At 37.1% G+C, this 17,876-nt stretch overlaps 1 protein-coding gene across 2 annotated transcripts in view; it reads right to left on the reverse strand.

Annotated features, from left to right (window-relative positions):
* LOC306887457 (protein PTHB1-like) overlaps nt 1–17,876 on the reverse strand; it is a 101,669-nt gene that overhangs the window by 15,051 nt on the left and 68,742 nt on the right. For both annotated transcript variants that reach the window (XM_079445191.1, XM_079445192.1), the window contains one exon: nt 17,056–17,175. In XM_079445191.1, the coding sequence (XP_079301317.1) occupies nt 17,056–17,175 (120 nt within the window). The remainder of the gene's footprint in view (nt 1–17,055; nt 17,176–17,876) is intronic.

The following is a 17,876-nucleotide window of genomic DNA, read 5'->3' on the forward strand; positions in this document are numbered from 1 at the left end:
GCAGAAAAAGACAGCACAGCAGTAGGGGTTACACTCTAAAATATCAAAAATGCAATAATAGACCCCCTCCCCCTCACACACACACACACACACACACACACACACAGACACACATACATGAATTAGTGTGACTGTAACACAAAGCATGTTTCTGCAAATGCATGTAATAAAATCAAATAATTTGGCCAAAAATTCAGTCAAAGCACAGACACCAAGGAAGGGGTTGCACACTAAAACATCAAGAGTACAAAACAGACACACACACTCAAACACACTCACAGAGACACACACACAATATATATACTGTTATACACACACAAATGAACTGGTGTGGCTATAACAATATGGCAAAATTGATCCAGAAGACTCAAATAAGAGGTTGAAATAAGATTGATTAATCACTGATAAAGCATTCCTGTTCATTTTTGTTGAATTTTGATGTTATGTGTAACAAAATACCTTTCTTAGTGGTCAGGTTGGACTGTGCAAAATGATGCAAAAACTAACATTTCAAACAAAATTTTTTTTGAGAATGTCTAAATATATATCCAGATCCACAACTTAATAAAAATAAGTCTTTATGCCTAAAAAGAGTTTATTATCCTTTTACATAGAGCTATATGGAATCTAGTGGCTAAGACATGGAATTGCAGATGTTTTTCGTTTTTTACTCGGACCAGATGGCACTAATCTGACGGCATTGTCTCTATTTTAATATGAAATACTGCCATAAATGAAAAGTAATATCAAAATCTGAAACTATTGATCATAATTATTGCATAAATATTAACTAGTACCATGAAATTCTCTCAAAATAAAAAATACAAAATATTATGGAACAAAAATATATTACATTTATTTTACTGAAAATAAAAATAGTTAGATTTCGGGTGTTCGGTCAGTTTTGACCGCAAAGAACACAAGTGTGACCCCCAAGTGAACAATACCAGAGGGTTAAATAAATCACAACCTTTTGTGATTTTGCTAAACCCGATCTCATGGGTAACTAATTTACATGGTAGCAGTTTATGAATTTGTATGATGTGAATCGAAAACGTACAAATGAGATCACGCATATTCATATGAATTAGCCACCAATTCGCCAAAACATAAAATACAGTAGTTACAAAATGTCATGTGACTGTGTAAAAATACACTGTTATATATCTTTACTGTTATTATGAAAAGTGTAAAAATATATATTTTTTTCCCCGTTGATTATGAAACTGTCGTGGGCTGCCAAAGTCTATTTAATGGGAAACCCCCTGATAACATGTTTTTTTGCACTGTATCGTAAGGTGCTTTGATGCAGCTTCTGCAAAGAAATAGAGTTGAGTGTGCCGACTTAAAAGATACATCTGCCACTCATCTCACAGCTAAATATTCCTCTCTCCAGCTCGGTTATGGCTCAGTAAAAAACTAGGAAATATATTTGATTTCAGGAAAAGTTCTCTGGTTATTTCTAGAGTCGGGGTTGAGGGGGGGAAGAGTTGCTTCCTTAGCCGGATTGGGTTTCATGGGGACCGTTGTCTGGCGTACAGAGCTCATTGTGGTCAGCTGTGTGGGCCACACCCAGTGAGGGATAGTGAGGTGATTGTGTGCATCAGCACAGGGGGAAACAGCCAAACCATTCATCATAGACTGTTTACTTAGCCTTTTCAGAAGCCCTCCAAAAACCACACGTAGCAAATATGAGTTAATCCTGCTGAGAGCAGACAGGAACACACACACACACACACTCGCTCTCTTCTTAGCATCTGTGAGAGAGACATTGTGTTTATACATAACATGCAAGAGGTCAGTGGTGACAAAGCTTTACACACTGTGTGCGTGAGAAGGTCAGTATCTCTCACACTCTATTTTAACTTCGACAGATTCAATAAATACACTTTCAAGAGCAACACACCATTTCATGAAGAAGACAACTAGGATGGAAAGACTCTTGATTAAACAAAGGAAGACGGAGTGAGGTGTGTGGGGAGATTTGCCAAGCTATAAAAGCAAGTTTTTAGCATAAAAAAACCCACCAATAATAATAAAAATAATAAATGACCTGCAAGTGAAAGTTGTACAAAACAAACTCTGGAAAAGATTAAAAAAAACAGAAGGATTGTTGGGATTACACAGGAATGCTCGACTTCCTCTATCCCAGAAAGGGGGAAAAAAGAAAAAGAAATATGAGTATACGAAAGTTTGCCTCAACTGGTATGTGCTGATTTTAGCGAGGCCTATTTGAGGTTATGAGTGGGGCATAAACCTCGATCAGATTGCAGTGCTCATTGGAGAAAAGTAAATATTTAACATGCATTTATTCACTAACATGGAAACAAAGGATGCTCTATGTCTGGGATGGAATGCTTGAGCGATTCAGTGGCCGGCGGGCCTGTGGATTGTTAAGACATGAGTGAGTGTGTGTGTGCATTTAAGGACATTTTTTATAACTTCAGTGCGGAAACGTAGAACGAAAGAGAACGCTGAATTCTTTTTTTGTCGATACATTTAGTGAGCTATGAGTGGGACCACATGGAATCATAATATTCTCAGCTTCTTTTAACAAAATTTTACAATGGTGTTCTTCCCCAGCAGTCCACAAAATTCCATCTAGTACTAATTATGAGCTAATTTGAATGCAGCATTGGTGGGGTTAAAGTCATGATAGTGACAGATCTTTCTTCCATATTGCTATGTTTATACAATTGATTGATTGATTACAAGTAACTATAAAGCATGAACAGTATTCCCAGTGATTTTGGTGCCACTGTTTATTGTCACCAGTGAAGCCTAAAGTATTACTTCAGTTTTGATCGGAATGCTTATGGTATGTGTACATCCAACCACGTAGCCTTTCAATATTCCATTTAATTGCATGAACACAGGCAGTCAACACATGAAAGTTTCATCTTTGTCCAGTGTCTATGCTATATCTCTCCAGAAGTAATACAAATTAGGAATTATGGAATCGTAGGGCTACATTTACTAAATACGGGCAAATTAAAGAACACAGATGCAGCCAGACAATTTCCATAATGACGAACACAATCTACCAAGAGTAGCAGAAATTAGCATAGGGCTGCAAAAAAGCATAGCCATTGATGATCAGGTGTGGGTAATCTATAAAAAAAACAGGTGCAAAATTGGTTAAGACCTGTTTTTATTTATTTATATATTTTAAATATTAGCACAAATACCAAAAAAAAAAGACTACTGCAAACCTTAGTAAATCACCATTCATTTATATTCGTTCTTCTCCCATAAACAGCTGACAGGGAATCGCATAAGCAGTACGTCAGCTGCAAAATTAACAGTGTCCACACCTTTTCATCACCAATTTTTCACTGCATGACTCTCCTGACAAAAGAGGGTTTGCGCTGGTGCAAGTTACGCCAAAAGAGGGTTCGCTACAATCTGTAAGTAAATCTGGTTCATAGTTTAACGATAAAAAATGTTGAGTTCCCATCATACACTATATGATTTTCTGTGAAATCTGCCAACTCAAATCTGCAGACGGGCTCTTACTTTTGGCAACTATAGCGTCAACTCATCCAGACCGTATCGGGTCAAAAATCTGGCCAAAAGTTGTGTAGTGTATTCCAGCCTTTATAAATCATGACCAGGAGCATGCAAACATGCAATGTGCATGCCAACAGTGGTTCACAATTTAGGACAGGTCATGTTCATACCGACAGCAACCATACAAGTTCACAAGATCCTTCAAGCGACTGGCTGGTGTGCCCATGAGGTAAGAAGAAAGCTGTCATACCAACCAAATGAACTGCAACTAACCAACTGACAAACAGACTTAGGTTCACACCAAATGTTTCTCTGGATAAAATGGCCAAATGTAGAAAACAGTACCATGTAAATGCTATAGATGAGCACCTGCCATTGAAATGAATAGAAATTCTAATAAATATCTCTACAGCTATTATAGACCTGCTTGGGTGGATTTTTTGAGGATTTGAAGACATCGTCATTTATCAGAGATACATATTTCTGTTTAGTCTCTGTATTAAGGCGCAGATCAAACAAGTGTACACACTGGAGTGAATGAAGACAGGATGACAGACATATTTCAGAGAGAAGAGTGCATTGTTCAGGGGACAGCCAGCACTAATTACAGTATAAATGAGAGGATGAAGAGATAAAAACATGTGGATTTAGAGCGGGTTGATGCTTTGGCTCCTGTAAAAAGGCTGGAGCATTTGAATAAGCAACACTATGACTGATCCAGAACAATGCTTGTATTCATAGAGCATTATCTTCACAACACAAAAAACATATGTACATATATAAACTCACTTCAGTAGAGCCAAGTACAGTGGAAAACACATCTCCACTGCCAAGGCATAGATGAATGACCACACTAACTGCAGAGAGGTAGGGAGAATGCAGGAGAAAATGGGAGACAGGTTAAACATGAGTGAATATGAGGCTCGATCGGGGATTTGGTTTCTACAATCACATGCAGCGGCTCTGGCTGTGCACTAAAAAGGAAATACTAGACTTTGTTCTGTGTTAGGGATATGAAAAGTCTGAAAAGGGCTGTTTATATTCAGAAAGATACCCAGACAGAGCACACAGCTGTTGTTAAATTCATCTGAAAGGGAAACAACATTTTGTTACCTACTTTTTGGAACAGCATCTGCATCTGTAGTTCACCTAAGATGCCTTAAAATGCTGTCTGGACAAGTGAAGGACAGAGACCACACAATTTTCTGTTTTCTATTCTTCTTCTTATTATTATTATCACTACTAATCCTTTTTTTTTTAAGAGGCTGTAACAGACTAGAAGGCTGTATTTTTTTTAACAACGAGGCTGTTTATATTGGAACCGAACTAAATCATAGTAGTGGCCACCTATCGAGCCTCACAGCAGTCTGGATCTGTGTTTGTGAAAATGGACTTCCTGTCACACAAACAGATGGAGATGAGCTACATTAACGCTGGGAAGACAAACAACTCAGCTCAGTGTAGCGTAGAAAAAGAAAAATCGAGACGAAAATCTCGGCCAAATATTGTCCTGTCCTAACCATACATCAGTGGAAAGCTAATTTATTCAGCTTTCAGATGATATATAAATCTTATAAAACCCTTATGACTGGTTTTGTGGTCCAGGGTCACATTTATGTAGCAGAATTCTGCAGAGCTCTACTTGAGTTATTGATTATGTTGTGCCTTCATATTCACAACACAGCAACATGGATGTGTGGGTGTTAATTATATGCCTTATTTGCCTTAAATTTGGATATTAATTATAATCGTTCATCCTATGTCAAGCTCAATTCAAACTCAATGTGGATGCGCCAAATTAACAGTTAAAATGTGAACAGAAACCTAGTTTTATTATTATTATAAGTTGATATTTAATAATACTTAATTGTGAACTGAGAATAGGTTATTACAGCATTTTTGGGTTGGAAAGATAATGGTAACTATAATGATAACTATATACCAACAGACGACTGATAACGCTCTTTATTATAAGCCTGCACTGCAGTTATGTCCTTTGCCGCTTTAAATGCTAATACACTTTATCAATATAATTATCAAGGTTTTTATCATTATCATTAAATGGTACACTATTTTAACAGGCATTTAAAGATGTGTGGCTATGGAATTGGTTTTGAGTGTGTTTGACAGAGCTCTATATTAAGGCCTTATTTTTTCGTAAATCTGGGGTGAGTGCCGAAAACCACAACCTCTTTCTACATCGTGCAAGTCATGATGTGTACATGCACCCAGACACATGAGCTCTTTTTTCCCCCACATGCAACAATGAGCCTGCAGTGATTGTGACTACAGGATTTCCAGCTTTAATGTGCTCTGAGGGAGGGCGGCCACAGGTATGAGATCTCACAGGAGATCTTGATGTTTTACTTTGAGCCCATGTTACTGGTAGCAACCAAGAGCAGGATATGAATAAATCCTTGTCTTCCTGTAGGTATACATGGGGAAATAATTTATTCTAAACATTGTTGTAGCGTCCTGAGAGCCCATGGAGTAGCTAACAGCACACTAATGAAACATTCCAGCACTGAATCCTGGGAAAGTCCACTGGAAGAGCCTCTCATTATCCTTACGAGCTCTGAACATGAGACAAGACACGTCCATGTCCTGGCACTTCTCACCATCTGTGTTACAAGGTCCAGACTGAATAATAGAAATCCTTGTTTTTCTTGCGAACACTGATATCAAATCTAAGACAACATATTGGTATTCTTGACTAGGGGTGTCCAATCTTCCTCCTGGAGGGCCAATGCTTGCAAACCTGCCGCAACACCGTTGCTTGAAAGATCTTGAAAACCTTGACTGGCTAGTGACTACTTCAGATATGTTTAATTAGGACTGAGGCTAAACTCTGCAGGATAGTGGGCCTCCGGGAGAAAAATTGGACACCCCTAGTCTTGAAGCAGCATGTTTTGCTATATATTATATTGCGTAATTATCTGAGTGTAATATATGTATGCAGACCAAATTTAATATATTTACGTAGTCCTTTTCAGATTATTAATCTCTATGGTTTTGTACAATTTATAACAAATTATAATCAATACAGTAGAGGACGATTTTTGTTAATTGAATAATGGCTTAAATTTTAGTCTTTTTAAACAGTGTCTGTTCCCATTCATTTTCATTGTATGAAAGAGAGCAGTGTGAACATTCTGCTAAACATCTCTTTTTGGGCTACACAAAACTCATGTGGGTTTGAATCAATGTCAGTGTAAAATAAATGATTACAGAAATTTCATTTTGGGTGATCTAACTTTTTAAGTTTTAATTCTATATAACAAAGCTTAAATTTAAGACACTAACTCCCGGTTTCACAGACAAGGTTTAAGACTAGTCCCAGACTAAAATGTAATTCTGAGCTGAACTGAAATAAACTTGCACTGACTGATCTTAAAACATATCAGTGCCTTTGTGTGTTTTGTCTCAAGATGCACACCAGTAATGTTTTTTCTAAGGCATGTTATTAAAAATTACTTAAATGTCCTAATTGAACTATGGCCTAATCCTGGCTTAGTCTAAGCCCTGTCTGTAAAACCAGGCCTAAAACCAGCATGTTTGGTATATGTCCCGCAACTTTAAAAATGGATGAGTTTAGCTATATTTGAGCTATTTAATAGATTCCTAAAAATTAAAGCACTCAAAGAAAGACATTGAATTTAAAAAAAGGAAAAAAGATTTGATTTTGTATTTAAAGTTGACTCTATGGAAAAGTTAACTTTTGTTAACCAAATCAGTAATATAAAAAGAGATGAAATATGGGTAACTTTTACTTGAATGTAATCTATTTCCTAAGCAATTACTAAAGAAAACAAGTTAAGAAAACTAATAAGACTCTATGAAAAAGTAGAACATAGAAAAGAGGGCAGTTACACACAGACTAGAGTAAAAACAATTATTTTCTTTTTATAGAAATTATTTATTAGGTTATAAACTTTGCTGTGATCTAAAAGAAATGAGATATGCAGATGAAAGTGAAAAAAGAAATGAGGGCTTACTCAGGCTGTAAATTTTGCACACTTAATTATAGTTGGGATTTTACACTCTCCTCAGCTGTGAAATTGAATCAGCTGAGATTAAATCCCTCTCTTTCAAACTGTCAGAGAGCACTAACATGGATAAAATGCTCTTTCACAGCTGGAAGTGAGAAAACCACTAAGGAAATACAGTAGAAACAGTGCAAACGGTCCCTGCCTTTTGAAAATCAAAAACTGACCGCTAATATAATACAACTGTTCTAAATAAAAGACTACACGCCACTTTAAGAAAATGTGTCACCAGCTTCATAACTGCACTCTGTGGCTGCACAAGGAGGGTTTATGTTTGTGTTTGAGGTCAAGGGCATGTGGCTGTTTGTGTTTGACATGGCAGACTGGACTTAGAGCCTTGTTGATTTAAGATGAACTGATTGGCTAAATTAAAATGCTCTCTAATCCTTGGAAGGTACAATCGGAGCAGGATTAGGGCCGGAGCAACTGTTGGAGGCGGATGCATGTCGCAGCAAAGCAGTGAGGTCATTCTTTCAGCACGATGCCCTTCTGCTGATCAGAGAGCAATTTTATAGTTTGAAGTTAATAGGTGAGGTTAATTACAACAGCTGAGGCTAAAAATAGAGGCTAGAAGCTCAACCTGGATCAGTGTTTCCGTCACAGCTTCAGCAAGTATCACCATGAGACCTGACCTCAGACAACCTTAAACAGCCCAAAATACCCAACACACCATTTGATCTCGAAGGGCTTCATCAAAATGATGCAGTTTATCATAGCATATTTATGAAGAGGGCAAAAGCAGAAAAATGCATTTTCTGATGGATTTTTGTGACAATGTGAAATGTGTACAGTGTACAGTAAATGCCGCTGTAAGTGTATTCGGTTTTATCCAAAACAGATGAATGTGAATCTATGTTAGTTGTATGTATCTGGCAGTTGAGAAATGAAATGTCTAGTTAGAGGCACTAAATATTAATGCTTAATTACATTTGAAAATAAAGTACTACCTACACTAAACCCTACCCTAAACCTAACCAACAGTGTTATACGTTAAAAACACATTTGCAGAAGCAACCATGCCATTTGTTTTACTATTCTTAGATTTATTTATAACTCGTGTTTCACAGGACTCGTACCTGAGTACTTCATATTGCAAGTGCAGTGCTGTACCGGGTGAGCTACTGAGCAAGTTTACCACGCCAGATTGCTGGTTTTTCCTTGGATGAAAATTTTGGAATTATATTATGAGGATTCACAGTGTGAAATATCAGTTTATGAATACCCTGGATGAATTGGTAACCCCAGGTAAAGTATGTTTAGTGTGAAATATGAGGCAAGATAATCCAGGATTCCATTTAGAATGGCTCACGGTTATCTATATAAAGCGTGAAAAGCCCTGGGAAAAGTGGGGTAAAGAATGAAATTATGAAAATTCAGCATATAGACTTATCTTTTACTTTTGCTGTTTTTTTTCTTTAAGGGATACCCCTGGATTTGTGTAGTAAGAGTACATGCATAATATATCGCATAACAATTAACTGGATGAAGCCACACCCTCCAAAAATGTCCCAGTGGATAGAAAACTTGAATCTATTTATAAAATGGAATATATGAGTGGATATTTTCATTTCAAAGGTTGACACCTATCATTATGTATCTTAATGCATTGAAAATTAACTGATCAGTAAGGATTCCCTAATCTATTTGATTTTCACATAATGCTGTATGTGCTATATTTCTACTCTTTTTATTGTATTTTATTTTATTTTTTATTTATTTAAGTCACTGCTGTTTTCAGGGAATGTTTAGTTCATAATGTTTAATTACTTTCAAAGTAAAAAAAAAAGAAAAAAGTTAACAGTAAATCAAATCTTCAGAGCTTTTAAACTGTGACGCTGCAAGAACGTTCACATACAAACAGATTGCCGAATTTGTAGTATTTATCTGTTCACTGATCTGAACAAAGAAAATGCTTGATCAGTAAGATCTAACCAAGCAGTAAGAATGGTCAAATCAGTCATTATTTTAATGCTGTTAAGTGCTTCTGATTTTATAAAGTGGGAAAAGCATAGTGACTAAAAAGTGTGTTGCTTCTGTGACCATCTGAGAAGATGAGAGACATGAGAGTCCCATCTGAGAGACAAAGAGCTGTTAAATGCTGTCAGACATGAAGGAGGAGGGGCTGCAACTTAGAAAACCATCCGAGAGAGTCCGCATGGTGTATTTCCATATCTGCATGGAGTAAACAAACATTCTATGAGTTGTGTCAAATGTCATCGTTAATCACGTCTCAGAGGCTACTGAAACTCCTGCAGTGAGGGTGAGCGGGGTTAATCAGATGTGCTGACTCACACGCCGGTTCTGCAGTGGTCAGCAGGACAGAGCAGCAAGTGGATTTAACAGACAAAGCAGCCATAGATCCGAAGAGAAGGGACTCATGGGCGAACACAGGTTTAATCCAGAGCCTCATTCTTAATTGAAGGATGTAATGTGTACTTGTTTTGATGTTTAAATACTACAATGCCACGTAAATATACAGAGACAACTATAAGTAAGCCACTGGTATGCTGACTTCCTGAAGAGTTTAAACAATATGGATCTATGACGGTCTCAAAGCTCTATTTAAGTCAATTCAGGGGCTAAACAAGTGCATATTCGACCGGTACACAGGTTAAAAAATCTGTCATCTTTTATGCAAACCCTTTCACTTTTCATCTTTTAATAAAAGACTTTCATTCATCTTCGGAACGCAAACAAAATATATTTAGAAACTTGTCAAGCAATCACGTTCAAACACTGATGTTGATTTTTTTTATGTATGTGCGTTGCATTGTAAATCAACAATCAATGTTTATATCTAAATAAACGCCTAAATGAAGCTCTATTCATCATATAAAATATTTGTGCCTCTTCAGCAGACTTTGATTAAACAGCTTGGTTTATATGGATACATTTTACAGTGTCTTTATGGACTTTTTGAAGCCTGAAAATGCTGATTAAAGGACGGATAAAAAATTATGAGAGAATATTAAAGTTGAATTTTAATTTAAAAACTTAATAAAAACAATAAAAATCTTTTGTTCTGAGGATACATGAAAGTCTTACGGGGTTTTGAATGATATCAGGGTAAGTAAAAGATTTTTCATTTTTGGGTTGATAAATAATATCAATTTTATTAAAATGGCTATGCTGTATATATATTGTATTGTGTGACTGTTGGACTCTGCAGTGCATGATGTGACTAATGTTCTAAGTAGCTCGCTTGTGTGGCCATGCTAACATTAGAAAATATACACTCAAGCTCAGTCAAGGTATTTCCAACTTCTGGCTATAAACGGGATAATATTTTTGGAAGAACGGGTTTCCCTTGAAAAATATATTTAACATGTAAAAAAATATATATAATTAAGTCTTTTGATAATTTGTTGAATTAGTCTACTGCCTCCAACATATATAGGAGCAGGAGTAATTTTTTAGGAGGTTATGAATCACTTGTAGGAGTCAGGGAGTGGACAGTGATTTCGAGGAGATTCTCATTTCAGAGCTTGCGGGAGATGTGGAATGTGCGAGTGTTTGCGGGCAGTTTCTTGCTGAGTTCTCTGTCCGCAGCGATGGCTGCCTGCCCGCCATTGAAACCACACCGACTGTCCTGCCAGCTAACTCCAAACAGATCAGCTTGTGTAATCTCCTTACACTTTCCCTGCTGTGCTGCTGCCATGCAATGCAATTAAACACATCTGTCAACAGCTTTGCCATCAACACATTTTTGCTTTGCATTTTCTTGTCTTTTTTAACAAGCTAGCGCTGGAAATGTATCTAATTTCCATCCCTCAATATTTAGAATGGAACATATCCCAGTTTTTACTGCGTAATTGGAGCGAACGAACTACATGTGTACGCACAGGCTGGCGTTTTTCAGTGCATGCTGGGAAAAGAGAGAATCTGATTAAACTAGGGGATTACCATATGGCCTAAACAAAATCATAACTCAAACACACATAATTAAAATTTCAGCCACTGGCAAAAAAAAAATTCAATAACATACAAAGATTGTACACAGCCTGAGCAGAGTGCTTCAATGAGTTGTTGGGGACTGTGATGAGGAACATACGTTAGTCATTGATGCTCTGATAGCACATGCAGTGTGGTTTACAGCCCACTGCACAGCTGGGATCGGGAAAAGTAGATTTTACTGTTCATTGCTTCCTTTTAACAAACTTAAAGGTATCTTGTTAAACACAACACAAAAGCCACTTTTGTTCAATGCCAAACTCACAACCTCATCAGAAGCGTTTTTTTTTTCTGCAGTAAAACCACACTGCCACCAGTAATGCAGAGAATGCATGCGCATGTGGGAGTGTGGAGGTCTTTGCACTTTGAGCATTTGGTAAATCAATTAATAAAATAAATAAATCAGGACCAGGAGCATTATGCACCTAGTTTTTTGAGAGGGCATCAGTGACGGTTCTGGCACTAAGACTGTGAGTTATGATAACCTAGTGGTGTAATTTTTTGCAAAGGGTCTGGGTTCAAATATATAATGTGATATAATACCAATGTTTATAATGAACCAAGCATAACTGCAAATGAACTCAAATGTTGCCTCAGAGGCTCTCTGTTGTTCTTCAAACACTTGATCTGCAGTCACCTTGGTTGATCTAAAAAATTCAATTTTCACAAATAGCTGATATTCAAATTGATATAAAATACACACTAGGTGAGTCAATGTTACGGTGGCCAAGAGAGCTCAACGCGCTGCAACTTCAGAAAACACATGAAAATAGAAAAAGCACCAGCAAATCAAGAAAACATCATCAGTTTGACAAAAATGCTCACAACGCAAACAAATAAAGAATTTTATTTGCAGTGCGTTTCTTTGTTTGGTTGTGTTGTGAGCATTTGCAGTGTGCGTGTTGTCAAATAGGTGAAGTTGTTTTCTTAATTTGCAGGTGTTTTTTTTCTATTTGCAGCACGTTGAGCTCTCTTGGCCGCCATACAATGTTACTGTGTTGATCAGGAAGCTCAAAGAAAGAGCGCAATGTTTTGCAAAGAGCTAAAAGAAGAATCAAAAGAAGTATACACTGCAGTTTTAAAAGGGAAAATATAATGGAAACTGAAATGGCACATCGATATCGCACGATATCGATATATAAATACTCGCAAGCAACTTATTTGGTATTGATTTTATAATTTCATATGATTTCAGTACTTTTGTTTAATGTTTGTGCTAAAACACCCCTGACATATTATGTTGTGTTCACACCATATCGTAATTGCCGTAATTCTGAGATGACAACGCGTGATGTTCAACTCAGTGCTGTTCCCATACTCAGACTGGGGATTATCTGTTTCTATAGTGACAGTGAACAAAATTTGTGAACATTTTTCTCTGGTTCTGCATGAGGTGCAGTGGTCACGTGGTACAAGCAGAGTACAAGCCGTAGCTTTGTAAATGACATTACCTAAGATTCTGAAAAGAAATGAAGCACTGCGAATGGCGTAATATAGTCAGTCTCCTTACACTCTCTAATAACATAAATATTTGCATACAAATATTCCCTTGACAAGTACTTTAACAAAGACTTTTTTTTAAATCCCTTTGGGAAGGTCACTGAAAAACTGGACCAGCATCTTTGCACTCTATTCTTTACAAATCCCAGAATGCACTGCAGCAAGCTGACAAAATCCAACCAAGATGGTTCAAGTTGAGAGATGTGTAGATATTTTTTTTGTCTGACACAGACTAAAATATTAAAAAACAAACCATTTTATCTAAGATTTGTGTTTTTGTTAAGCCCCGTTTACACTAGTGCGTTTTTTGTTTTCCGCTTTTGCTACGGTTACGCCTTTTATTTACACTATTTCGGTGTTTTCGAGGTTGAAAACGGAGACTTCTGAAAAGGCTGCAGACCCCGTTTTAGTTTGAAAACTCCGGGGTTGCGTTTCAGTGTAAACGGACCAAAACGGAGACTTTTGGTCCGACTTTTGGTTCTGACGCACAAACGATGGCGTGGCTGCCCACATTCGCTCCGCTTATCCTTGACGATCGTGTAAACAATAACATCATGCTCATTGTTGTACCCATAGATATGGATATTTCGACCACTATTCCCCATTCGACCACTCCAAGCATGCAGACGAGTCCGCCATCTAAATAACTATATCTATGGTTGTACCTGCATGAATGGTCACGTGACATGCGGTTTTGGTTGTGTAGTGTAAACGGAGATAGTTTCTGAAACACAGTGGAAACGGGGCCTTAGTTTAGCAGTATTTTAATTTCAAACTCTACTGGAATTAACAAAGTTTTGTCTCTTGTGTGCTCCACATGAGTAGCTCTATTTTGTCTTGAGTAACGTGTGCAGATTTACCCTGCTGCTCTGAGAACATTAACATAATGAGAGATTAATGAGGCCTGTTTAGTGGGAACTCATATATGGACATCAGCTTCCCTCTCATCTCTGCTATCTACAGGTTTTAGCTCTATCTGATAGAGCACCAGCATTATAATGGAAACCGTATGACAATATGCTAAATATAGAGCAAAATCAAGCCTTAATCATTACACACATCAGCATGTAAAGGCTATTTATGACTGGCTCTCATCATAAACTCTCCATACACTGAGTAATCTGAGTGTCTGCTATTACAGCCGATTTTGGCCATGGTTTTGCCATCTGAGACAAATTTCTGGGATCCTAAAGAATTTCTGTTGTTATAGGGCAAAATTGTGAGGCTTTGACTGCCTAGTGTGACATGCTCACAGATGGAGATTTAATGGTCTTTGTGATGAATCTTTTGAAGGGGTCTTATACTGGACGAGAGGCTTTAGGTCAAACGGTTCTGGTCTGGTAGGCTACAGAAATAATTTAGTGCTGCTGTGGGATAACGGGTCGGGTGTTCTGTTAAGTACTGCTGGTGCACGTTTACCAAACAGGACCCGTGCAGGACTCTGCTTAAACCGCTTTGCGTCTCTCTGTCAGATATGCGCCATTTACAGGTATTTCCCTAAACCGCCACACAACTCATATATTTTTCAGCCAAGGGGTGAGAACGAAAACGAAAACGATTATTTATTTTGGTTAATTATTATTTTATTTCAGTTAGTTTTTCAATAAATGTTATTAGTTTCGTTTTAGTTTTTAAAATAGTTTGACTTTTTTATTTCAGTTTACGAAATAGTTTTTTCATCAATCGTTTTCGTCTTAGTTTTAGTTTACGAAAATAACCTTGCTTTGGACTTTGGGGACCGTTCAGAATCCTGTCCGTGCCTCTATAGTTTTCCATTAAATTACAAATTGTACCAAACTCTTATTAATGTGCGTAATGACTTCACCCAGGTTGGAAGATGCAATTTTCAGTAAGTTTGTATTTTTGTGGTTTGAATAAAGTCATTTAGAGAAAAACAATAACAGATTGCGTAGATTTTTCGTTCTGTACAGTATGGTGATCAGATTCACACTTGGACCTGAAATTTGAATACAGATTGACATGTCAATGCTGAATTGCTGGTAGATGGCTTGGGAAATAATTATCATCTAGTCTGGCATGAAAAATAGATGTATTCTTGAGGTCACATCATACAATCTTTCAATGTATTATCTTAAAGAATAATAAAAAAACAGTCACCTTTGCACTTACAAACTCGAAACAACTAAACATTGGTCAGAGATGTTGCACCTATCATAACTCTTGGATTGAAATCTCCCCAGCCTCTGCTGGTGGTCTGTCACTCTCACTGATTAAGGATGGAAGAGCATTCTCCAAGTAAACCTGAGACTCAAGTGTTTGGGATTATTTGAATATTACAGGCAGGTATGTTGGATAGGTTTGGAACAGAAAACCTGCAGGACAGTGGCTGTCTGGTAGTAGGGTTGAATTAAACAATTGCCAGAGGCTATGAAAAGAGCCATTAACTCAGCGGGGAGCTCTGAGCACTCCCTACGTCTCTGTCACTAACAGTAATGCTGGAAAAATAAACTTATTGTTTTCTTGTTTTATGTAGAGATGTGACATCTAACATGCTTCATACAGAAGCCCTGAATTGCAAATTGATAAAAAAATAACATAACATTTCAACTTCAGACACTATTTAACCTGCAAGTTATTTTTATTTTGGTTTGTTGCCTTTTCAGTAAAAAAGAAAAAAAACACATTTTATTTAATGAAGCTACATTTAGGATAAACAATTGGATGCATAGTGCAAAAGAATTAAAATAACTATAATTACAATACGTTTTGCTAAGTTTGTGCATACAACAGTGAGGTATGCTGTTTTATCTGTTATTGCAATCATACAACTTCAAAATTATTGGAGGGCCCCAGTGCGGTTACCTCGACTGTACTGCCGGCCCTTAAGCCACTGTTAGAATTGCATGGATCTGAATTTAGAGTGTTTAATAGCCAACAATGCATGGTTATAAATATATAGTGTGTTACTCCAGAGTCTAGCTGGTGATCTGATGTGCGAGACACACAGAGGACAAGTGAACTTTGAATTTGTATTAAAAGTGATGAGAGACACATGAAAGACTGGCTTCTGTTTCAATTAACATCAAAGACAATGTTTGAATCCTTTCAACTGTATCAGATATCCTTCCTCACTGTTCATGTTTAATGGCTTCCCCTGTCTAAATATTTCTATGTTGTTAGGGGAAATGGTACATGTTTAATAACTCGGGCAGAAGAGAGCTGGCGACTGAGGTACATGTCTGAGCAGATCTGCCTATTGAGGTGCACTATGAGAATTCATGGAAATCTTGACATATTAAATATCTGGGAAATACTGTAGGTAACAGTAACTGTAGTAACTCAAATTAACAACACAGGCTCACCAGAAATCTGCCTGTGATGACGTTTCTACGATATGATATCGCATTGCTTCTTGCATGTGACACTGTGAAATGAAATGTGCAGTGAGTGCCACTAAAAGATTGTACTGTGTCTGTAAATCTGGCAATGTTTTATTCAGTTGGTTGTTGTATGCTGTCAGACATGTAGACCACTGTTTCTTTGGGACCCTGATGGGATTAAACATCTTAGTAAAGCTCATCAGCAATTTAAACAGTTCAAAGCAATTACAAAGACCTAGTCAATAATTACTACCAATTTCACACATTCCAACACTAATGAGATTTTTTTTAAGCTTACCAGAGGACATGCAGCCTACTCGTTATGAATTATGTTTCTTTTCTTTCTTTCATTTTTACATAAATCAGAGTTTCTGGATTTTGGCAATTAGAAAATTTAGAATGTAAAGCTTTTTGAGTGTTTATTGGTCTTCTCTGTGTACATTTCACGAATCTTCAGCTCATTAACAATGTTTGCACTTCTGGATTATACAAATGAAGGCATGTGCTGCAGACCTGCTTAAACATGTATGAACACAAAAGAGTGTGTCACAAAACCTGACTCTAAATTTACTTGTTTGCAATCTTTACACAACTACTTGGTTATCTAGAGATTTTCTATCATACAATATCCACATTCACTTTCCAACCTTGTTGAGTCAGTGCAGCAGTGAGGCTTTCTGGGGTGTTGGAACTGGCACATGTGTTACCTGACTTGCTCTTGATTCTCTTGGATGGCTGTTTCTTTTTAATGTACTTGGTGGCGTCCTGCTGCAGTGGCGGTTCCTCCTCCTGCTCAACTATCGGCTCAGGGATGGACTCACATCCAGCTGTAAAACAACAAATATTCATCATTAATAATAAGTTACTGGTTAGTATATCTTCATACTCCACTTAACCCAATAAAGCCTACTGTATCCTGTTTGATGCATGAATTTTAAATGATCAGCATGATCAAAACTTTGCTGACATGCCCTCTGACTGATAGTTCAGACTTTTTCTAGAGAGTAAAATGTTTGTATAATTCTAGAACTGTCCATCTTTAGGTTGTGGTACGTGTTTTTGCTCTAAAATCTTTTAAGATTTTTTAAAATCTAAGAATCAAATATGATACATCAAGCTTCTGAGGAACATTTATTGTACCCACAATCCCTCTTACCCACAATCCTTTTGGAGTTTGTTTCCTCTTTTTTACACCACATACCCCAAATAGACAAATCTAGTGAGACTGCTTACTTTCCTGAGAAAAGCTTAACATAATCCTCCTCTGATATTTACACAGACCTCAACAGGCTGTTCATTTAGGAGTAATATTTCAGATCAGAGACGGAGGTCTCATGAGACAGGTATTTGTGTGAATGTACTGCAGCCTTAAAGCAGGATGGTTTGTCTGTGATCGACACTTAACTACACCCACAACTGAACAAGAAGAATGCTTTCAAATGTTACAAAAACAAAACCTGATATCTGCTAACAAGCAACGCAATAGTGTTTGGCCTCAGCTTGTAACTGTGGCTCCATTTATTGTTTT

The sequence above is a fragment of the Barbus barbus genome (assembly GCF_936440315.1).
Source record: "Barbus barbus genome assembly, chromosome: 21".
Lineage (NCBI taxonomy): Eukaryota > Metazoa > Chordata > Actinopteri > Cypriniformes > Cyprinidae > Barbus > Barbus barbus.